Here is a 24300-nt window from a genome sequence, read left to right as displayed (position 1 = left end):
GTTTATTTATTTATTTGACAGAGACAGATCACAAGTAGGCAGAGAGGCAGACAGAGAGAGAGGAGGAAGCAGGCTCTCTGCTGAGCAGAAAGCCCGATGCGGGGCTCGATCCCAGGACCCTGGGATCATGACCTGAGCCGAAGGCAGCGGCTTAACCCACTGAGCCACCCAGGCGCCCCAACAAATCTATTTCTAAAGCTGGGGAATTGGGGTGCCTGGGTGGCTCAGTCATTGGGTGTCTGCCTCAGCTCAGGTCATGATCCTGGGTCCTGGGATCGAGCCCCACATCGAGCTCCCTGCCCAGCGGGGAGCCTGCTTCTCCCTGTCCCATTCCCACAGCTTGTGTTCCCTCTCTCTCTCTGTCTCTGTCAAATAAATAAATAAAATCTTAAAAAAAATAAATGAGTAAAGCTGGGCCATCAAGTTGTAGGTCTTACAAGACTTGCATGGAAAGTAACCAGGTACACAGTGTATTTCAGAAGGCCTTGCAGGAAGCAGTGAGGGTGTTTCAAACATAAAACCTACATGTATTAAAACACCTGGAGACTGTACCCCATTCTAGTAAACACTTGATGGGATTCTAAGGCCAGACAAAGCCAGGAGCTCTGCATACTTGAGCTGCTGGGGTAATGCATGAAGTGCAACACGCAAACTGGTTACTCTGCTTCTATAGACAGCGACGACTGTGTCTTCGGGGACCATGTGTGAGCATTATCTGCAAGTGCTGGAAACCCCCAGAGCCACAGCGTGCGGGGCCAGACAGGCCACTGACACAGGCCGATCCCCTAAATCTAGATTTCCTTCCACTGTCAATACTCCAGAGGTTGAGCTCAGTAAAACTTTGGCCTTGAAATGACAATTCTTAAGTTATTTGAGAATTCTTCCATGAAACTTGGAAAATCCAGAACATTTTTTAAAACCAAGAGCTGTTCAATGCTTAGATACAGCAAGAAATGAACCTCTCATTAGCAGCATTATAAATTAAGCTTCCTGACAATGAATGAGTGCCTCCTCCCCACGCAACCCTACAGGCCTCCCGTCTAATGCCAGGTGTCTGTCGGCTGGGACCCAGGCCTGCCTCTCAGGCACTGTTGTCAGGAACTCTGAGCTGGAGCCTGGCCAGAGGAAAATGGAGGATTTGGCAGGAACAGACCCGTGGGCCACACACCATTATGATTCCCAGGCAGGGCTGGGCCCTCCGTGCAGAGCTGGCCCTCCGTGCAGAGAAGAAGGCGGTTACCTCTTTCCCTCTATTTAGAGCTAGAAACCACACTTGGAATATTACACCGCCGTAGTGCATCATGTCTCCAATCCTTACAGTCTTTACAATCTAGCATTAAATTAAAAAAAGCAGGACATAGTAAGATTCCAACTCACTTTAAAAAAAAAAAAAACCACACTTTCGAGATAAAGCAATGAGAGTAAAGATGTTAGCAGAGTCAGGCACAGCCCCTGAGACGAAGCCGACGGGGCTCTTCTTCATATGCCGCGAGAGAAGTCACTGAAAAGCTTCGCTCCCGAGAAGGGCATCCCAGGGCTTTAGGGCTGGACCTCCCGTCCCCTTCTCTCCACACTTTTTTGAGAGGAAGCAAACTTATTTGCAAACCAAGTTAACCTAGCCCCACGTCGGGATGCAGCAACTGAAGTTTTTTCAAGTTAGCAACTGATATGAAAGACACATGTTCCAAAGACAGATGCTCTACTTTCGCCCTTGATCAAACGGATTTGTTCTGGGGATGGAAGTGGGGACTTACCCAGAAGAGGGTGAGTATCTCCTCCAATGGTCAGGGTCATATGGTCTATTTCCTGTACCAAACAGATACGAAAACCAAAACTAAGTTAATTCCATTTCTCTAAAATTCAAACAGAAAAGCCAGCACATTTCCAAGTAGGTATCAAACAACACGCTGAGCTGTACTTGGAGAAGAGCATCTTTCTTCCCTTTTCTGTTGTGGCCCCTGTCATTAAGTTTGTTGCCCAACTATTCCATTAGAGTAGGAAGCAGTTAATTAAGAGGTGGCTGTGCTGGCAGAAGGAAGCATGTCCCCAGTGCTCCTCTGAAAGCCAGTTCCAACCACGGGCACGGCAGCCAGACAGCCTCCGCGGCCGCTGACACTGGGAAAGTAGCTGCACGTGCACATGGATCATGGAGGACACTCGGCCAAGGACGGAGCGAGCGGCGTGCGGCTCTTTCCCTAGCTGAGTGCCCCCCGTGCCCGTGCAGCTGGTGGCTCCTCACCTTCCACGACACAGGGAGTGTCGGGGAACCAGAGGAGAGCCGCCCGCCGGGAAAAACGGAGGTCGTTCGCACACTCAGAAAATGACATTTTCCTGACACAGCGGCCCGCGCCTCTCCCGCCGAGGGCAGCCTTTGTGGCTCAGCCGCTCCCACAAATGAGAGCCTGGCAGGGGCTCTGGTCAAGGGCTGGGTGGCGGGAGCGGGTCACAGCGAGGCCAGGAGGCTTCCAGGCCCCTCCTTGTTATCACAGATGCTCAGAGACGGGTTTACGATAGCCCAGCACTCCTGCAGAATCACCGCCGACAGGGGAGAATCTGAAGGAACCACAGGCAAAGGCCATTTGCTACTGACTGTGGAATATAACACCTCATTTCTCACCACCAAGGAAGAAGTTACGCGTTCTCACGCTCACTGTCGCTGCTTTGAAGCTCCCCACCACAGGGAGGGTCTCACCTCTGCCGGTCCCGGGACCCCTCCCCAGTTCCCAGCCCAGGAAGCAAACGTTTCACAGGGAGGCTGGTGCCCCTCCCTGAAAGGCCCCGGCTTCCCCGCCTGGCCCCTGTGGGCTCACGGAGGCGGCCACGGCTGCTGCTGGTGCTCGCCCCTCCTCCGCCCTCCCTGTCTCCTGGTAACTCAGTACACACGTTCGGAGGCATTTTTAATTTTACATAAAGAATTCTGTCTGTTAACTCTGTCCAGGAAGTAGTGACAACTTTCTACTCGGACTACTTAAATATCTCTAAAAGATCCTCAGACCGGAGTTCAAAGGTAGACATAAGGGAGCCAACAGCAACAATGACGTCTTAATCCTGCCACAGTGACAAAACTGGAAAGGCGGGTTCCCTAACCTTAAATAACGTGCCAGCTCTAATAAAAGACTTTCTATGCGTGTGTGGCTCGCATCTCACACAGGAGTATCTGAAATCAGACAACACATGGCTCCACCAGGAACACTTCTGGGAACGTTTCTCCGCGTGAGACATCTGTCTTTGCTGAGCCACCGCCTTGAGGGAGGCTTGGGAGACACCCCACGCTCTGGCTCTCGGGGCGGCCGACTCCACGTCACATCAGTTCAGGCGGTCTGCGCAGGCTTCAGCACATCCGTGTGCTCTGCTGTGCCAGCCACGGTGTACCTGCCACCTGCCACCACACGCCCTGATGACACCAGGGACTGTGCTCCTGAAGCCAGCATTCCATCCCCAGATTCTGAAATCTGATCTTAGCTCAGAACCTACCCGGTGCAATTCTGCCTCTGACCTGTGGTCTCACAGGGCACGTGTTTCAGCCCCAAGCCCTCCTGCACCAGCATCCCCAGTCTTCCGTGTGGCCGCTGCGGTCCTGGCCCTGAGGAGGAGGTTCCTGCAAACCTGGGCACCTGGGGCAGCTTCAGCCTCTCGCTTTTGTGTCTGTTACAGTCTCCTTGCTTCTATGTAACCACAACAGAAGAGGGAAAACAGGCTTCTCCAGGCCTCGGACCCCATCTGACAAACATCCTTAAGCATTGCAAACGCTCCCTGAAATCCGGGTGGTCACTCATGTGCGTGGGGGACCTGTGCTCAGGTCAGGTCACTGGTGAGCAGTGGGTCCTGCCTGTGAGAACCTCTGCAGCAGGCTTCCTCTGGGGATGAGGAGAGACAGAAAGACATCCTCGAACGGTTCTGAGAGACTCAAATCCAAGGACTCAGTAGGGCGACTGCACCCAGCTTGCCTGGAACCCTGGGACCCAGCCGGTAGGACACCAAGGCCTGCCCAGGCTGCCTGCTGATGACGCGGCGGGGACCGCAGCCCAGGGAGCGTCTCCGGGGAAGCACGCGCAGGGCCACGGGCCCCACTGATGTGCTCATCGGCCTGGAGACTCACGGTCTCCCCCACCTGGGCCCAGGCCTCCCTGGCAGCCCTTCTCCCCATGACGTCATATGGCCGAAACTCTCCCGGTTCCCGAGACCTGGCAGGAAGGAAAGGAGACAAGCCCAGGCCCAAGGGGATTAAGAGGAATGTCAGTCACCATTTCCCACACCAGCGACAGCACGGAGAGGCGCCGCTGCGGAGGCCTCTGCCATCTGCTCGGACGGACACAGGGAGGACTCGGCGCCCTGTCATGTCAAGCTGCCGGAAACCTGTCCAACGGGGTTGCCCTCACCCTGCTCCCCGAGCCGGGCAGCTGTGCTCTGACCCTCCCCGGAGGGCCAGGGTCGCAGCAGTCGGACTCCACAGCTGCAAGGGTGACAGGGGCCCAGGCTCCTGCTACTTACACGTGGGCTACCTGGGCACATAGGGCTGGACCCCCACTCTGCTCCCGGCCCAGTGCGTACTGAACTTCAAACGGTACAGGAGCCTGATTCCGACCCTGTGGGCATCCGCAAACAGCTTCGCGGAGAAGGGGTGCAGGCTCTGAGCTCCGCAGGGCAGGCCGGCGGCCACAGGTAACATGCCCAGAACGGACACATGCAGCAACTCATCTGGAGTGACCTCTGGGGCTCTGACCAAGGCGGTGAGGCCCTGGAAGCACCGCTCCTCTGCTGTGCGCCAACCTCACTGCCCATGAGCCTCCCTCCCGCTGCCCTTCCAGGCCCACGCGGCTCCCTGGGGCCCTGCCTCCTGTGCACAAACCCCCGAAGCGTCTGCTCCCTCTCACCGGACTCTGAGGACGTAACACCGTCAGGAAGACCTCATCGGACCCCTCCACGAAGACCGCGGGGAGGCGGCACTGCACGCACACGTCTCCGGGCCCTCCCGGTCGCTGGAGGAAGGCCTGGCATCCTAAGGGGCTAGGAGCCAGCATTCTGCACTCTGCCCACCAGCCCTCAGCAGAGGCAGACAGCCAGCGCCGCAGGGCCACACAGGCACACTTGCCTGGGGCCTCCGGGAGCCCAGGGAGGGGGACCCTCCCCACACAGGACCCCTGGACCTCGGGCGGCGCAGCTCTACCCGCGGCCGGCAGCGCGCCCAGCGGACACAGCGTGAAAGCGCCGAGCCCGCCCTTGCAGACGTCTGCTCGCCGCGCGGATGCAAACCCGTGGCGGTGGCTGACACGGTCTGACCCCAGGTCGGCTGACAGACCCTCTGTGTCCCCTGGGTGCCCTGTTTTAAGTTTTGTTCCATCAGCAGCAGTTGCTTCAACGTGAGAAGCCACCTCAAGAAGCTCGAGGTGAGGGAGACGGGCACGCCCTCGTCCCACACACGCTGCACCGGCAGCAACACTCCGAGGTCCGGGTGGAGTCGCCGCGTGCCGCCCTGGGCCTGGAGGTGGCAGGGGAGAGGCCACTACGCCCACTGGGTCGGCCGTCTGGTAGCTTCAGGTGGCAGTGGGTGCTTCCACTAGCCAGTGCTGGGGGACCCTGCAGCGGACAGCACGTGAGAGCGACACCTACAGCAATGGCCAATACTCATGAGGTTTCCTCTGTATGTAAGATGGGAATCATTACGTATGAAGTCAGCTTTTGCAGACATCCGTACTACACACCCAAGAAGTGAAGGATTCATTTCCTGGATCCCCTAAAGGGTCCCACATATACAAGCCAAGCCACAGAACACGCCACGTGCTCTTTCTTCATTAGAGGGACACGTGTGTGTGACAGCAGCACAAGAGCCTCCCTCCGAGTAGACTGTCAAGAACAGGATCCTGAATGGAAGAAAAAGCGGCAAGGAGCAGGGACAGACCGGCCTGGAGCCTGAGCCTGCGCTTCAGTCCTCCACCAGAACGTGCGGCGCTTGTCCGCCGGCGGCCCTCCAGCCCAGGCGCGACGCCCTCGTGAGCCACCGCCGGCCGCCAGCCTCTTACCTGCTCCCTGGTCCCTCCAGTGCTGTCCGTGGCCTGCCCGGCTGTACCCAGAGCTCGTCCTGTGGGAGCCGGATCCCTGCCTGCCCCACCTGCCTGTGGGGACACGAGATCAGTACACGTTAGGAGGCCACCACACACCTAACCCCAAGGACACATCACGTCTAAGAAGGAAGCAAGGTGGCACCAGGTCGGCGCTTCCCAAACTTCCGGTTTCCTTAAGTCACAGGGAAAGCCCGTGAAAAACGCAGACTGAGGGGCCACAGCTGGGACTGGGGGCGGAGGGCGGTGGGTGTCTGAATGTAAACACGGTCCCCAGGAGACCCCGTGCAGGTGAGACGAGTGGCCCGGCAGATGCTGGGCCAGAGCAGGTCCTCAGGTCGTCGGTTCTGACGGACCCTGCCTCCGGGGCTCCAGTGCTCGGGCTCTGGGTAGGCAGGGGTCCTGGGACCCCAAGGGCTGGACCGAGGAGCGCCCTCCCCCCAATTCCCCACACACTTAACCACCCTCAAGTTCCCTCTTCAAGACTCCTTTTTTTTTTTTTAATTTATTTAACAGACAGAGATCACAAGCAGGCAGAGAGGCAGGCAGAGAGTGGGGGGGAAGCCGGCTCCCTGCCGAGCAGAGAGCCCGATGTGGGGCTCGATCCCAGGACCTTGGAATCATGACCTGAGCAGAAGGCAGAGGCTTAACCCACTGAGCCACCCAGGCGCCCCTCACTCTTCGAGACTCCTAAGCTCTGACACCCCGACCACTTGCCTCGACTAGAAAGTACATGAGAAAGTCTGGGCGCCTCCCGCCAGCTGACAGCGGCCTGCATCCTGCTACCTGTGGCTCCCGCCCAGGAGCCCAAGACTCTGAGCACGCAGGACGGGCCGCTGGCCGGCCTTTGTGCAGGCAACAAAGGCAGAGCGCTGCACATCTGTTTTGAGAGGAATAAGCTCTTGCTTGGGGGTCTCAAATCTGGCCTCTCCTCAGCTGTCAGGAGAAAGCTAAAGGGCCCACGAAAGGGTTAAGACAAGACGGGAGTCTGTGACTCCTGGGAAACAGGGAAGCCCCTCTCCTTCTTCAGGCCCCACACGCGGCACCGGACACAGGAGACCTGCTCAGCCGGTGCCCAGCAGAGCCCAGCAGACAGTCTGCGGGGCAGGACCCAGGGGAGTTCTCGAGCTCCAGCAAGCAGAGAGACGGAGCTGCTGGACTGACAGGCACGGATCCTAACCCAAGGGGGACGTGAAATAATCAGACTCTTCAACAAGCGGACCCCACGACAGTCACCTGCACTTACAGAGACTCATCCGGTCAGTGAGACACACTGTGCGCCTATCACCTGACTAACACACCACACTGGAAAACGGGGCCAGGGGACAGCAGGTCCTCGTCACTAGTGAAGCCGCAGAGGAGGGTTTGTAGAAAACACGTCGGCAACACGCGTCGAACTCTGACTACACGGTGACTTCTAATTCGCAAACTGTGGTGCTCTGTTTTAGGAAACAGCGCATGGGAAACGGGAGAAGCTGGGGGGTCAGGACAGGCAGGACACACACCGTGCAGGTCACCACAACGAGCACAGAAACAACGCAGAAACGCCTTATCGGTCCACATTCGTTCTCCTGACAGAACCGAGGCTGCTTCTGCTCTGTTCCGCTTGCCTTCTTTCCATGCCAAGGTCTACTCCGAGAAGAACGAACTCTGGTCACATAAACCAGCACCTCAGCAGCAGCTCTGGCTGCGGGGAGCTCTGCGGGCCGGTGCAGGCCACTGGGGAGCTGGAGTCATGGGGAGAGCAGGTGCGATCTCTGGGGGACACCTTTCCTGAAGGGACAGAAGGGAAACTGCCGGGGAGCGCTGAGCGTGGTGAATGCGTGTTTCTCCCAGACTCGTGGGCCGGCTGCCGACACCCCGCACCGTAAGGCCCGCCCGGCGGGGCCGAGGCCCGCGACACCCACCTGGCTGCTGGGAGCGCCCGTGCTGCCGGCTGACGATGCGTCTGTTTTCCTTCACGCACGCCTTGCACACGACTGACTTCAGAGCGTGGAACTTGGTCAGCCGGGACCTCTGCGAACAGAGCAGACGGCGGGAGCCGTGTCGGGCCGATGCACACACTCAGGAGACACAACAGTGGCCATGGTGTCCAAGGACACCGGGGAGCACTTCCTTCAACACTGAGACTTGACAAGAGGTTCTCAGAAAACGGTCCTTCACTGCTGACACGGGGCCTCACCTGCCCGAACCTGTGGTCACCCCATGTGTGGCCGGCACATCAGACACGGGACCACAGCTGGGGCTCTGCTGTCTGCTGCTGTCTGCTCTGACCCTTCCCCGCTTCCGCACACGGCGATCTGAGCACACCCTCCCTCACGACCCCGCGAGTGCCTGCACGCAATACTAGTGCTTCCAAATCCCGAAGGACACCCTGGTTATTAGTCTGGGAGAAGCACAGGGTCGGCAGCATCTCCCCAGAGGCCTTGTATGCAACTGAAGCACATGGGGACGGTGACTGCTCGGCGGCCGCAGGGTCCGACACCTCCCTGAGGCTACTGTAACACGCTCCCTGGGAGCCTGGCGGGGGCCCTCCCGGGAGGCCTCCCAGGAAGGAGCACGGCACGAGCACAGCCGGCCATCACAGAGCCCACATTCCCAACGGAACCAGCAGCCCCCAGGGGATGTTTTCAAGTGAAGACAATCATTCCTACTGAATTAGTCTGACGTCTGCGAAGGCGCCTCTGGGGAAACAGTCCTTGATTCGTGAAGACCAAGGAGAGAAAGGCCGTGAAGGGGGGCCGCGCTGGACTGGGGGGGGCGCTCCCTGCCGGCCCTCAGCGGGGCTTTGGCTCCTCAAGCCCTCTAGCAGGATTTTGGGAGAAGCTATGAGATCTGGTGACGCTGAAGCCTTAGGCCTCTCCAACCGTGTTCCTGCCTTTCTGGAATAAGCCTCTATGGAAAGCACGGTAACTGCAACCACGCAACCCACGGTCGGTGTAAACTAGAATTTCTAAGCCCGGGAACACGTGCCTTCTCCACAGGGAGGTCTCTGGGAAGGAGGTCTGGTCTGCCCGTCCCAGGAGAGCGGCCACAGGACACACAGAACCCATGTCTGGCCCAGGATTCGGAGCTCTAGGGCTCCTCCGAGCGCCTGACCTCAAACCCGCTGTCTCGAACACGAAGGAACCGTGGACTCACGTTCTGCTCCACAAGCGCCTCCACGCTGTGCCCCTTCTCTGCCTGCAGGTACTTCTGATGGAACAGCTTCCCGTCAAACACGTTCCAGGGCATGAAGTCACTCGTCCTCCAGGGGAAGCCGCACGCGCTGTTGACCAAGACCAGAGTGGTGAGGCCGCGGACAAGGAGGGAGCCAAGCTGCACGGCTCGGGGGTCGATGTAGTCAAGCTGTGGGGCGCAAACGGAGAACGGAGAGGAGTCGTCACGCGCGCATGAGGCAGGAGACACCCCGTCCCTCGGTGCTGCACGGCAGCCACGTGTGCTGTGCCCCCAGGCCCTCGGGGAGCCCCGCGGCCACGGGAGGGGAGCCGCAGCATGAGTGTGCATGCTCTCACACACCTATTATGCACACCCAGATGCTTGCCCGGACCTGTGTGCGCAACTCAGAACTGCCCCTCCACAGGTCAGAGCCCCAGTCCACCAGGAACACTGCAAGGTCAGCTGCTGCGGGCACACAGCCAGGGAAGGAGGCTGAGAGAGGACGGTGTGAGACACCAGCGAGGCCATCATATGCTTAAGCAGCACTCAGCTGTCCTAATAAACGGGTTAATTATCTCACAGCACTGATGACTGGGTAACTTTTCACAAATTAAGTCACACGAACATTAAGTATTTCTTCTTGTTGTGACGTCACACATTCTCTGCGCGCACGGACGGAGCCACGTCCACTTCTGGGACGCGGGGCCCGTGCCGACACACCCACGTGAACAGGTAACCTCGCTCGTGTCTACCGAGTTCCTCGGTGTCTGCCTGACCGATGCTGCTCAAATTACACAGTGGCTATTCTAGGTGTCACCGCATGTCCAGTACAGTTTATAAAACCAAAATAAACTGCGAACGAAGTCACAGACGTTTCATCCCCTTAATAAGTAAGGATTCACTTTGCTTATTAAAATAAAACTGATCATCACTTTTCAAAAGTTATCACGAGCTACAATTACCCCAGAGTTAACTAAGGGGTGTGTGGGGGTTTTGTTTTTTTAAGGTTTTAACTATCTGAGAGCAAGCAAGCACAAGCAGGGGGAGAGGCAGAGGGAATGTGGGAAGCAGGCTTCGCACTGAGCAGGGAGCCAGACGAGGGGCTCGATCCCAGGACCCCGGGATCATGACCTGAGCCGAAGCAGACGCCTCACTGACAGAGCCCCCAAGCGCCTCCGTCTAGGGTCTAATGAAAGTGTCTGCTGTAGGCCCAGCTTTTCACATTCTCCTAGAAAGAGCAACCACAAACAGGTCCGTGGGGCTGAGGGGACGCCGGGTAGTTAGAAGTGGGTGTCTTCACTCCCTCTGCTCTGCGGGAGCCTCCGGGTGAGGCCCGTGCCCGCTGCCGCGCCCCCTGCCTCGGCCCTGCAGCACTGTCGGCCTCACTGCGCATGGAGCTCCCACACGTCCCCGCCCGCGCACGTGCTGTCACGGTCTGTCTAGAACCGCACAGTCCTAGCCAGGACTCAGGAGCCATGTGGTATCTGATTTAAGAGGAGCCCAAATCAAATACTGTTCCTCAGATGCCCCAGCGACATTTCAGGGGCTCAGGGCCCCACGTGGCTCAGCCCTCCGGTCTGGACAACGCGCCACAGGATAACCGGAGTCTAGGCCGTCCCAGCTCTGCTGCTTCCTCCTTGCAGACTTCCGGCAGCCCTGAGCTTCCCCACCCCGGCCCCATCACCGGGCTCTCACCCCAGCGCTGGGACCACGGTGACCATGCGGCCAGAGCAGCTGGTGGCAAAGGTGCCCAGACACAGACTTGACGTATTTTCTCCATGTGCTGGAGGCACTTCTCTAACTTGGCAGATTTTTCTGCAACAGAAACAATTCTTGTTCACGCTTTGTGCTCTGCCCTTCTACACCTCTGTGTATTTTATAGTAAGTTGTAAAGAAGGTACACCCCGTCCAGAACACGGATCCCACGTGTACCACAAGGTACCACATTTTCGCCAACAGTGCAGCTTACACTTAGGCCACAGAGCACACGCCGCCATGCCCAGAAAGCCTCCCCAGCGCTCTCCCTGCCCCGGAGCCATAAGCGCTAGCCAAAGGCTCAAACTGTGACTGGCTTTGCAGGCTCGTGAATTTACGAGAAGGAATCAGGCAGTGGGCACTGCTGTGTCCAGCTGCTTCCGGGGACACCCCTTGGGAGGCTACCACAGCGAGCAGGGGGCTGTCCCCACTGTCCCAGCACACGCTGCGCCCACGGGGAACTCCTGGGTTCTATGCGTGACTCTGGGGGCCACAGACGCCTTTCTACGGAGGGGTCTCACGTTAGGTTCTTTCAGAAACGCTGTGCCTGTCAATGTAGACATTTTGTATGGCTTTTGTTTTTTGCTATTTCATGTTCTTCCTTTGATGTTAGTGTAAACGTAAAAAACCCGGGGGGTTATTTTTACTTGCCTTGTTTTACAGCATTCGTGTGGGTTGTAGATCCCGACTCTGATTCCAGCACCTATTAAATTTGGTTACTCTTTTTTTTTTTTGACAGACAGAGATCACAAGTAGTCAGAGAGACAGGCAGGGGGTGGGGTGGGGAAGCAGGCTTCCCACTGAGCAGAGAGCCCGATACGGGGCTCGATCCCAGGACCCTGAGACCATGACCTGAGCCAAAGGCAGACGCTTAACCCACTGAGCCACCCAGGCGCCCCTTGGTTACTAATTCTAAGGGCTGATCTGTAGAAATGATTTTCCATTTATACAATCATGCCATCTGTCAAAGATGGTTAAGTTTTATTTCTTTTAAACTCTACACCTTATATTTCTTTCCTAAGACTGATTTTCTTGCCAAGGCTCCCAGTTTAACCAAAGTGCTAAAAGGTACCCCCAAGGGGCGCCTGGGTGGCTCAGTGGGTTAAGCCTCTGCCTTCGGCTCAGGTCATGGTCCCAGGGTCCTGGAATCGAGCCCCGCACTGGGCTCTCCGCGCAGCGGGGAGCTTGCCTCTCTCTCTCTCTCTCTCTGCCTGCCTCTCTGCCTACTTGTGATCTCTATCAAATAAATAAACCAAATCTTTAAAAGAAAAAAAAAAAAAGTTCCCCCGACTCACTCCCACTAGACAGGAAAAAAAACCTTTCAGTATTTCACCATTAAGTCTGATTTCTACTGTAGATTTAATCTTTGCTACATCAAGGAAGCGGCCTTCTAGTCTGACTTACTGAGATTTTATCATGACCAAGTACTGAATTGAACCATATAGTTTTCCTGCATCTACTAACAAAAACATATGCTTTTATTTATTTATTGCGTTATAGCGAAGCGCACTGGTTTTCAAACGTTAACTTTGCATCAAGGTTATGTATAGCCAGACTGCTAATTTTTGTATGGAAGCTTTGAATTTATTTTCACGAAACAGAATGGCCTCTAGTTTTCATGTGTTCTCATGTCTTCGGTGCCCCGGTTTTGCTGGGCCTGTTAAGACAAGGTGGACAAGTGACCCTCGTGGCGCTTCCTCCTGAGGTTTGGGGACGCTGGCCAGGAGCTGGTGGGGTCTGCGGTTTCCTTCACAGTCCTCAGGAGATTCAGAACCATTCGGACTCTCTATCATCACACTCCAGTCTTACTACGGTGGGTTTTTTTTTTTTTTTTTTTTAAGATTTTGTTTATTTGTCGGAGACCGAAAGAGATCACAAGTAGGCAGAGAGGCAGGCAGGGAGAGACGGGGAAGCAGGCTCCCCGCTGCGCAGAGAGCCCGATGCGGGGCTCGATCCCAGGACCCTGGGACCATGACCTGAGCCGAGCCACCCAGGCGTCCCTATGGTGGGTTTTTCAAGGAGCTTGTTCATTTTACCAACTTCCCAAATTTAGTGGTATAGTGTTGTTCCCAATATCCTGATTATCTTTTTAAAAAAAGATTTTTGTTTACCTTAGAGAGCGAGCGAGAACCTCACGCTGACCGCACGCTGACCCCACTCACCCTGAGCTGAGCCCAAACCAAGTGGCTGCTTAACGGACTCAGCCACGCAGCCCACTCTAGCGCCCCTCAGCGCCTACGGGTGCTACGGGGGGGCCCTCTTCCTCCTCAGATGGGCCACTTAGTCACTGATTCTTGCTCGTTTACTATCTGCTTCCTACCGCCCTCTTTGGGTTTGGTCTGTTCATTTCTAATTACTGAGACATCTACTCATGCCACAGGCTCTGGGCCTCCCTTTTCAAACATTCACTTTAATGCTGTAAGTTTCCTTCTAAGAACAGCTTTTGGCTTTATCTGCTAATTTCAGTATGACTATTTTCACTGTCGTTCAAATTATTTCATAATGTCTACTGTGATTTCTATTTGTACATGAGTTGGAAATATTCTATTTAATATTCAAGTGACTGTTTTAATTTTTGTTATTATTGATTTTCAGATCATTCCCACTGTTGTCAGAAAGCAGAAGGATGGCCTCAATGGTCTGAGACCAGCGGGGGCTCTAGGACGGTTGCACGGTCCACGTCAGCCATCTCCGAGCGCAGTGTCCTGCAACTCTGGGAGCCAGTGGGGCCAGGAGGGCCTGTGTTCACTGTGCTCTCAGCCTCTGACCCTTAGTGATTTCCCCTCTGCTTGTTCCATGCTCTGCAGAGGAACGGGTTAAAGCAGGACTCAATAAACTTTTTCTGTAAAGGGCCAAGACGGTTAATACGCCAGGCTCTGTTGGCCTTGTAGAGCCTCTGGTGAATGTTCTTCAAAAACGTAAAAACCACTCTTAGCTCGCAGGATGGCGCAAGCACAAGCTGCAGGCTGGGTCTGGCCCACAGGGCCCCAGTGCGCAGAGCCTGGGAGCGTTTCTGCCCTGGAGCGTTTCTCTCTGCTGTCCCTGAAGTCTCCGTTTCCCGTATTTCTGAAGCTGCCCACGTGAACCGGCCCAGTTAGGGTCCTGACGCCCCCGGTGTGGACCACCACCGTCTCTCTAGGAAGCATCCCCACTCGAAGTCTATTTTTCTCATCCTGTCACACTAGTTTCTCAGAGTGAGAGCCCCGTTCACCTCTATCCTTGTCTCCCAGAGTCTCCGTGTCCCTCCGTCTTGGGAGTGTGTCGGAGGCAGTACATGGCCGGTCTGGGATTTTTATCTTGCAATGACGACAGATTCGCAAGAAGCTGCAGAGGCCGTACCGCAGGTCCCACGGACGCCCCCTCATCACCCCTAGTACTCAACCCTCCGTGCCACAGTGCGGCATCCAGACCAGGAGATGGGCCCGTCCCCACACGTAGACATGTGTGTGATGTCACAGATGTCATCTGCATGACCACCATCACCACGTCAGATACAGAGCCTCCGTCGTGCAGAGCCTGGGGGGTAGCCCTGCCCGCCCCCTCCTCCATCTCCCCAGCATGGCTCTCAGAGCATGGCCGTGTGGGGACTGGCTTCGTCACCCTGCATGGTCCCCCGAGATCCGCTCATGCAGCGAGTGTGTCGGGCCCTGCCTCTCGCCGCCGGCCCCACCGGCCTTGGCGTGTTTGCCTCAGTGAAGACGTCGGTCTCGTTCCCAGCTCCTGCCATCACACGTGCACCTGTGGGGAACACTCACGGCCACGTCTGCCGTGGGCAGAAGCCCCACGTCTGTGGGACAAACACTGTCGGGGGAGCTGCTGAGGCATGCGATACATGCGTGCTCAGGGGCTCACGCGCCCACCCCAAGCCCCCCCGGCGCGTGAGTACCCCATCCTGCTGCCATCGGCGTGCTGCTCCGGCCGTCCGGCAGCCCCTCGCTGCCGCTGTGCTGAGCGTGCGACACGGCAAACATCTTTCCCGGTGAAACATCTGTTTATGTCTTTGCCCATTTTCTAAGTGGACTGGTTTTTACTACCGAGTTTTGAGACTCCTTACGTGTTCTACTTACAAGACCTTCATCAGACTTGTGTTGGCACATACTTTCTCCCATTCGGCAGCTTGTCATTTCCTCACTTTTTACAGACCAGATGTTTTTAATTCTGATGAAGTCCAACTTACTGCTTTTTTTCTCTCACGGATCACACTTTTGATGCGAAACCTTGGAACTCTCTACCTAGCCCTCGATTCCGAAGTTTTCCATTTTCACCCAGAAGTCCTACAGCAGCACATGCTGCATCTAGCTCGCAGGACCAGTGAGGTGAAGGTCAGGACTCCTGTGTTTTGCCTGTGGTTGTGCAACAGCTCCAGCGTACTGCTGCCCAGACCTCAGCCGAGACCTCAGCTTCGCAGGAAGCGGGCGGCGGTCCCCGTGTGGTCCTGCTGCCAATTCCCTGACCCGTGCGTCCGACCCTCAGCTGATCCGCAGTCCTGACAGATGCAGCGACATGACGAGCCGCATCAGCACCCACGTTAACAGCGATACTCCTCCGACACCATTCTTCCTTTCCAGGACTGTTTTGGCTCTATTTTGTTCTCTGCTGTATGAATTCTAGAATAATCTTGTCGTGTCAATAACAGCACAAAACCTTGCTGGGACTCTGCTAGGAATCCGTTGGGGAGAACGGATCTCTCCACTGTGCAAGCACGTGCAGTCCATGAGCACGGTGTATCCGCCTCTCCCAAAACTCGAGCCTCCTCGGACCTCTTTCACCAGCATTTGTAATTCTCGGCACACAGATACTGTTAGGGTTATACCTTGGTAATTCATTTTTATGGAACAATTTAAGTGGTGTTATCTTTAAAATCTTAGTATACAGAGATGCAATCTTTTGTTTTTATGTTGGTCTTTAGCCTGAGATCTTGCTGAACCTGAACTCTCACTAGCTCTAGGAGTTTTTTGATGGATTCCTTGGGATTCTCTGCGTACAGAATCACGTCATCTGCAAATTGGGACCGTCTTTCTGTCCCTCAGTGATCCGAATACCTGTTAGCGCCTTTCTCTGCCTCAGTGCACAGGCCACACCTGCCAGCTCTGGGCTCTCGAGTGGGATGGTGCGGGCAGACGTCCCCCTGCCGCCTCAGGGGGAGGCCTGTGGCCTGTCACGGTGTCAATGGCAGGGCACTGAGCAGATATGCGTTATCAGGCTGAAGAAGGCCCCCTCTACTCCTGTTCTTTGACGTTTTGTCACAAATGGGTACTGAATTTTGTGAAATGATTTTTCTGAACACTTGACAGGGCCGTGTGATTCTTCCTCACTAGCCTAGGAGGGAATTACACAGACAGGTTTTTGAATTCTGAATCAGCCATGCATCTCGGCAGTAAACAACCCCACTTGGCCATGGTAAAAGACTTCTTTCTACACACTGCTTGGTTCGGTCTGCTACATTTTGTTAAGGATGTCTGTATCTGTGTTCATGTGGGACACTGTGTGCTTTTTTTTTGTAATTCATTTATCTGGTTTTGGTATCAGGGTAAATCTGGTCTCGTTGGGAAGTATTCCATCTTCTTATATTTTCTGGAAGATAATGAGAAGAACTGGCATTAACTCTTTGAACGCTGATAAATGACCCAGTGAAACCAACTGGGTTACAGGTGTATTTTGCAGAGTTTTAAAAACTGTGAATGAAATTTTCTTAACGGTTAAGGGGCTGTCTAAAACCTATTAGATAATGCATGGGTCACAGTCACTTGTGCTTTGGGGAGATCTAGTCCACTCCGTCTAAGCTGCTAAACTTGTCTGCGTTCGAAGCTGCCCAGAGCACGTGACCCCTGTGCTCTTGGCAGGGCCTGTGGGACACCTCCTCTACTCCTGACTGTGGCCAATTATGTTTTCTACTTTCTTACCAGGTATATATGCTGGAGCAAAAGTGGTTCCCAATGCTTGGCTGCCCTTCCCAGACTTCTGTTTTCTACAGTCTTGACTCAGTAATTCTTCATGACCCTTTTAGCCATCTGATACTTCAAATCTATTTTTTTAATACTTTTTTGGGAGGGTTTTTATTAGTCTTCGACAGGAAAATCCACCCAGACGACCTCAGTCTCCCAGTCCTGAGGGCAGTCCCAGCACCCTTGGTCTCCTCAGCCAGGGGTCTCGGCATCTTCAGATCATAAATATTTTTGGCAGTCTGGTGAAACATACGGATTCTTTCTCAGAATAACTTAGAAGCTTGAAGAATTAATTATAATGAAGTACAATTTTAAAAATAACTTAAATTTGAGGCGCCTGTGTGGCTCAGTCGTTAAGCATCTGCCTTCGGCTCAGGTCATGATCCCGGGGTCCTGGGATCGAGCCCCGCATCGGGCTCCTTGCTCAGTGGGGAGCCTGCTTCTCCCTCTCCTACTCCGCCTGCTTATGGCTTATGTTCCCTCTCTCTCTGCATCTCTGTCAAATTAAATAAATAAAATCTTAAAAATTAATTAACTTTTTAAAATAACCTGAATTTATGATCTATGAATTTACCCACTTCTTTGCCTATCTTCAAATGATTACGCGAAAGCAGTGAGTGTAGTAACTAAGCTGGAGACGAGGGTACAGGCAAGGACACGCACGCATTTCCCCAACTGTAAGGTGCCATCAGACCTCCGTGACCCTCACTGGTGACACACCCACAGCTGCTGCTGCCATTACTAGGATCTGTGGGCTCCGTTGTAAATAAAAGGATGGATTTAAGTTAGAAGGTGGTAAAAGTAAAGATGTATTTTTTTCCTGTTCCAGTTCATACACTCTCATTTTAAGAATCCTTAAAATTATATCCCACGTATACCAGCAATTCTGGGCACGACAAAAATAAACACACGCGCTGGCAGGTGAGCACTTTAAATAGACGGGCCACAGCCCAGAGACCGGCACTTGCTTCCTTGTACTTACGGAGTCTTTGCAAAGTGTGTTCATTGAGGATAATTCCACCAACAGACATGGGCATTTTGGGAACCTCTAGTACAGTTTTAATTACCAGGTGCTAAAAATAAACTTTAAATCAAGAAAAACACGTAAACCAGAAATAAAGCCAAAGTCTTAAAGAGCTGGATGTGTTGATAATTTCATTTTTCAAACATAATCACTTCCCTTTGGATCCCAACTTTCGAGGTTAACTCTTCAATCCTCAGGGCTTCTCTGCTGCCTAGAAAGGACCGAGCCCTCACTGCTGCGAGGGGTCGGGCAATGCCACGCAAGCCAGAGAGACGGCACACACAGCAGGTGGTACTGAAGAGGGAACCTTCCTTCTCCTCCCTCGGGTGCCCCCCCCACGCACGGCCACCCCGTGAACAGCCCCGTCCCTCCTTCTCCACACTCCCCAAGGGGGTGTCGCTCTCTCCAGCCCCGGCACCTACCCCCCCCCCCCCCGCCACCACTCTTCAGAAGCCGTTCCAGGGTCAAGTCCAGCACGCGTCCTCAACCCTTCTCCGGACGGCCCTGTGCCTGGGCGCTCTGCCCCCCCACCGCACACCCATCTTCTCTCCAAGCTCTCACCCGTCCTTCAGGAAGGTGTTTGCAGGACCCCGCGCTGACATCGTTTTGCTACGCCTCTTTCTTCTCCCTGTGTTGATACATCGCAATGGGCTCATGCTTCCCAAATTCACCTCCAACGCTAACTCTCCACAAGCTTCAGACTTGCAGGTGCCACTGTGTGCACACACATCGCACGTGGGACCCTCCCCACACTGAGCTCTTTCCGTCTCACCTCTGACACCCAAACCAGGAGAACAGGGTCCCCACACCTGGGTCGTCCATCTCGGCCTGTAGGCATTCCCTGAGCACACCTCACCTTCAGTCCCGCCAGCAGCAGCCCCCACACCCCTGTGCTGGGCCCCTTGCCAGACTCACTCTGTCCCTACCCATGACCTATTTGGGCTGGCCTATGTGGCCCCTGGAGGGGTGCCTGTCACTTTGCTGCCGAAGCCCTCCACACACACACACACACACACACACACACACACACACACACACACACGCGGGGGAGTCCCAGCTGTGACCAGAGCAACCTCTTCAGTCTCTAAGCCGCACAACGAACCCAGCCAATGTCTCTGCTCCCTTCTGAGGCACTCCTGTCCTTACCCCAGTGTCAGCTCAGACCCGTTACCTTCCAGGCTAGGGGCTAAGGCTTGGAGGAGGCGGAAGAGGGGACAGGAGTGTCCTCCCAGCCCAGGGGGCTGCAGCTCGGCAGTCACACTCCCGCCGAGCCCAGCCTCCTGGGACGAAAGCCCTTCTCTCCCTGCACCCCCGGACTGACAGAGTCAGAGTTCTGCTCTCGACTCAGTGAGTGAGCACGCTGCTTAAATCCAGACCCTGCTCTTCAGGATACTTCCTCGGCTGTCGGCTTCTGCTGCCCTACACACGGACGGCCTAAGGGTCTTTACCAGGGGAAGGGGTCGACGCCACCTCACAGCAGGGCGCTTATGCACAAGGACACGGTCACGGTCTTCCTGGGTAAGTGCCGTGCAACACAGGGCAAGCCGAGTCCACACACGCCGGAGGCCACAGTGCGCCCGGGCCGAGGCACGTGCTGGTGAGAACAGGCACACTCGTGCCAGCTTCCGTTCCAGAAGGAGACCCTGCTGTCCATTACCTGTGCAGATGGGACACGCTCACAGGGAGTGCCGTCTGGCGGGAAGCTGCCACAGCAATGGCCACGCAGTGGACAGGCTCCGGAGCTGGGAGGCCCCCGTCCCCGCCACGGGACCGTGGGACATTGTGAACCTTCTGCGGGGCTCAGCTGTCCCGCCTGGTACTAATGAGCCACCCAGGCGCTGCAACCGTGTGGGTCCTGCCCACAGGAACTGAAGGACAGAGGACCAAAGACAGACTTTCCTCTGGAACATGACCTACTCACGTCTTCCAAAAGCAAAGCTCTCTACCTGCTTGAAATACGAAGTCACACGTGCTGCGGGAACAAAGCAGAGGAAAGGTCAAGCTGTGCCACCTGCACAGGTGTCCAGGGACAGCTCGGGCAGCGACGCAGGCCACTGCGCACCGACCGACAGGAACTAGGATGTCTGCTCTTGGAAAATAACCAACCCTAGAAGACATCAGAATGCACTGCCTCGGCTGAGACCACCACCCGCAGGGGCCCTGTCAGGTCCCGTGGTCCCAGAGAGGAAATTCGTCCAGCTGGGCTAAGGGAGTGGCTGCCACGGGACCCCTGCAGGCCCCACCGGCTCCCCTGACTTCCTCAATACGCTGGCTGCCTCCTTCAGGCTCAGGTGAGCTGCACGGATCACGCCGTGCTCATCTCATGCCTAACTGCCGCCTTCTCGGCCCCCGCCTCGAGGGCGAACATGTAACACGTCAGAGCAGGCGAAACGACCAACACGAGACTCTGGTCTCAAGCCCAGTTGCGCTGCCCTGGGGTCACGGGGCGGGGTGACATCACCAGTGCTTCAGGAACTTTTGGTTCAAGAAACTGCATGGCCATTAGTCCAGTTTCCTAAACATGACTTTCTCCTCCTCCCCCAACTCCCACAAACTCCCTCTTTTTTTTTTTTTTTGGAAGGAGGAGACGGAGACTCCCGAGCAGACTCCACACCAAGCCCGGAGCCCAACACAGGTCTCGATTCAGGACCCCGAGACGACCCCCTGAGCCAACACCAAGAGTCAGACACCCAACAGACGGAGCCACCCAGGCGCCCCCCGCCCCCCGGCTTTGAGCAAGGGTAGAAGGCCCTGGGAGACCAAGGAACACATGGCACACAGAGGCACAGGTCGTGCTGGTGCTGGGGCCCGAGGCCTGGCTGGTTCTCTCGGATTCAGCAACTGCCGCGTGCGGTCCTGGTGAGGATCTCATGTCAGGGGCAACTGGCAGGTCCGTGGGATTTCCCTGCGCGTCTCCATCTCTGGGAGACAGGAAACAGCACTTCTCAGCCACGGCTGCCATGTGATTTTACTTTCCGAATTATAATGTAAGGTTTCAGAGAACAGACCACACCTCTCCTGCTCATCGAGTCTGCTAGGAAGAGGGTTCTAGCAGGTTGGCTGGAGATGCATGGGAAACCAAGTGGAGAGCCGTGCTCCTGGAGGAGGGTCATCTCCTGATGACCGAGACCAATTCCCCGCCACTCAGGGAACAGAGAACCCAGCTTCACACGAACTGGGGCGCGTGGGGAGCAGAGCATGTTCGCAGGCTGTAGGGCTGACCTGAAGCTCCGAGGGTATCTTCCAGCAAAGAAACCCCACATCAGCTGTCCTTTCCCAGAGAAGTGACACAGGAGAGCTCCAGCCGCCACGGCGGAAGGCTGGGCCTGGCTCCAGGCTCCAAGTCCCCAGCGAGCACAGACTGGTTCCATGTGCCTAACAGGTGTGGCCTTACAGATCAATTAACAGAGACATGTTCTAGGAGCAGTCAGGGGCTCTGGCGGAACCAGGAGGAAGAGCTGGGCCCTGCCAGACGCCCGCCCAGGTGAGGGGGCCTCTGATGGGGACCCAGAAACTGGAAAGACCAGTTCCAGTTCCAAGGCTGCCCGGGAAATACGGACAGTCAACAGCTCCACGGAATGGTGCCCCCTCCCAGGCCAAGAAGGTCCACTAACCGGGGCTTATTGGCAGTTCCACAAAACGACACTAAAACGGAACAGAACTACCACGGTTGCAAGCTGCAGCCCGAGCCAACCTCAACTCCGCTGCGGCCAGGGCCTCGCCAGGGCGACTGCCCCACGGGCACGCGGAACCCCACACAGGGCAAGGAGAGCACCAGCAAACAGGACAGGAACAGACTCGGAGGTCAGGCTCCACAGGCCTGCACACACTAGCAGGTCCCCTGGTCGCAGCGAGGCACAAACAAAGGAACCCTCAAGGGACCCGCGTGAGCCCGGACAGGCTGGTGTGGGACCCATTCACACCCGGCTGTCCTCAGCCCTCCAGTCAGGACACTTGGAGTGCCCTGGGGAGTAGAGGAACGACACAGCCGGGTCCATCCGAGCCACGCAGGAGCCTCTGAAAACCCAGTGGAGGTTCAACGTGTCAGGCTAGTCCCTGTGTGTGGGACACCTGTCACCAGGGCCCCTCACTGCACACACGGCGGGAACTCTGAGAAGAGTTGTCAACTATACACTCGAAACGACAGTCACAGTTCAATTAAAAAAAAAAAAAAGTTGTTGAGTTTACATGTAAACAAATGACCCTGTGTCAAGACTAGATTTCTCCCGACGCACAGGGGCAGGCGCAGGAAGAACCCCAACACTGTGCTGGGGACAAGAGCAGGGTGGACCCTTCCACGATGCCTGTCTTGAGAGGCCAAGTGCCTTCATACCCAGGGCCACATTCGTGTCCCATCACTGTGCGGGAGATGCCCTCTGGACGCAGACAGACGCCTGCACAGAGAAGCAGGACGCGGGTGCTCACGGCCCCAGGACTCTCGGGCACAGGGTCTGGCACACGACCTGCAGAAAAACGTGCTCCCCTCCAGGCTGAGCTGCCGTGCTGCAATCCCAGGAGTGCCGTGTCCGCGGGTCTGGGGCTCGGAGCTCCCAGCGGCACAGTGCCGCCCATTCCCACGTGCTACCCTCCCAGCACACACCCGAAGTTCAGACCTGACCACCGCGTGGCAAACAAGAAAGACCACCTGCTTTCTGTGGCTTCCAGAACGTACCCAAGAGCAGAGCAAAGCAGACAAGCCCAGCCAGGTTTAAAACCATGCCGACCACAGCAAGTCCCGCGGCCCAAGGAAGCCACCATGGGAACCGCACGGCGTGGGAGCGTCCTGGGGCACGAGGCCTCCTGCTGCCATAGGCAAGCACACCACGGACCGCGCTCCTTATCCTGGCCCCTCTCCAGACCGAGCCACGGAGCCCACAGGCCATCCCACAGCACTCTGCAGCTCCCGAGACGGGCTCGGCCGACCCCTACCTGTCTCCATCATGGCACGTCAAAGCAGCATGGCCCCCTCTGCGGCCACCCGGTCAGACCCACCCCCACCCCCACCGTGAGATTATGCGATTCTACTCCCAAGTGTAAAATGTCGGAAAAAAACAGGTTGAAAAAAATGATAAAATACCAATCTTTGCAAGAAAGACAGGAGGATACTATGTGAACTGCCATAATTCCACCATTCTCCTGCCTGGCCCTCCGGTCACCTAAGACATCCCACAGTCAATGCACACGAGCAACAGAGTAAAACCACCAAGCCTGGCCCCGGGGGAACTTCGGGGGCCCAGATCCACCACAGGCATGAAGCGTCGGAGCCAGAACGAGGAGACAGGACCGCTGAGTCAGGAAGACGAGGAGCACAGACGGCCCCCGCACCCCCAGCACTGCATGAGCTCTAGCCGGCACCCACGTCCTGGGGGCTGGCGCTGTGGGAGCAGGAGGGGGAGCAGGGGCACGGAGCAGGACTGGGAAATCAGGACACCCAGCGCCCTCAACCCAGGGTATGCCTCTGCCAACCTGCGGAACGGGGTCTGAAAAAGAGGTGAGACACAAATCATGTCCGGAGATTTGGTTCTGCTATAGAAAAACCAATTTTTATTTGAAGATTCTTATTCATGAAGACAAAATACTCCCGTAAGCATTTCAGTCTGAACACAGACGGTGATTGACGAAAGTCTCAAGCAGTCGGCACCAAGTACTGACAACGGACAAACATTCCAGGGAAGTTACGAGACTCCGCCTCCACCCCAAGGAGCCGAGGACACACCTCACTCCATGCAAACAACCCCAGCTGAGGGGCTTTCCAGGAAAGTGCGGGCACTAGAGAAGATAAGAGCATACGTGAAGCCCAGCGTCGGGTCTGGAAGAGCGTGAGCCCCAGGAGAGGGGCCGGGAGTCCTCCAGCAGAAGACAAGGGACACTCACAGACACAGGAAGGGGACAGGCCCTGAAGCAGGTCTGGTGACACCGGTGAGGCATCCCTCGGCACGCAGGCAACTGCCCCATGTGGGTATGGAGGAACAGGTGCGGGTCCTTCCAGAAGGGAAGGGAGTCCCTCCACAGAAGGCGTGCGGAGGAGGCAGCGAGGCCACGGCCCAGCATGAGAGCTCTGAACATCAGCCCTTCGCCTCTGCCGTGGGAGCGAGTGACCTGCCAGAGGCCAGTCTCGAAGTCCCAGGGAGGGGTTCCCAGGGAGAAGTGCAGTGACAGGTATCAGGATGGCGTGGGGACAGCAGAGGACAAAGAGGGGATGGAGGCCCAACTCTGCACAAAGCTCTTCCATTCCGAAGCCCCACAACTGTGAACCTGGACACACACACAGGAGGCTCCTCTGGGTGCGGCTGGCCCGAAGCCCCACAACTGTGAACCTGGACACACACACAGGAGGCTCCTCTGGGTGCGGCTGGCC

At 56.0% G+C, this 24300-nt stretch overlaps 1 protein-coding gene across 5 annotated transcripts in view; it reads right to left on the bottom strand.

Moving 5' to 3' along the window:
* FAM120B (family with sequence similarity 120 member B) overlaps positions 1-24300 on the bottom strand; it is an 88815-nt gene that overhangs the window by 17287 nt on the left and 47228 nt on the right. For all 5 annotated transcript variants that reach the window (XM_059401475.1, XM_059401476.1, XM_059401472.1 and 2 more), the window contains 4 exons: positions 9201-9407; positions 7967-8075; positions 6021-6113; positions 1755-1806 (listed from right to left, as the gene is read on the bottom strand). In XM_059401475.1, coding sequence (XP_059257458.1) covers positions 1755-1806; positions 6021-6113; positions 7967-8075; positions 9201-9407 — 461 coding nt within the window. The remainder of the gene's footprint in view (positions 1-1754; positions 1807-6020; positions 6114-7966; positions 8076-9200; positions 9408-24300) is intronic.

Source organism: Mustela nigripes, chromosome 5 (genome assembly GCF_022355385.1).
Source record: "Mustela nigripes isolate SB6536 chromosome 5, MUSNIG.SB6536, whole genome shotgun sequence".
Classification (NCBI taxonomy): Eukaryota; Metazoa; Chordata; class Mammalia; order Carnivora; family Mustelidae; genus Mustela; species Mustela nigripes.
The sequence above is the reverse complement of the archived record's forward strand: the minus strand, read 5'-3'. Positions and strand labels throughout refer to the sequence as shown.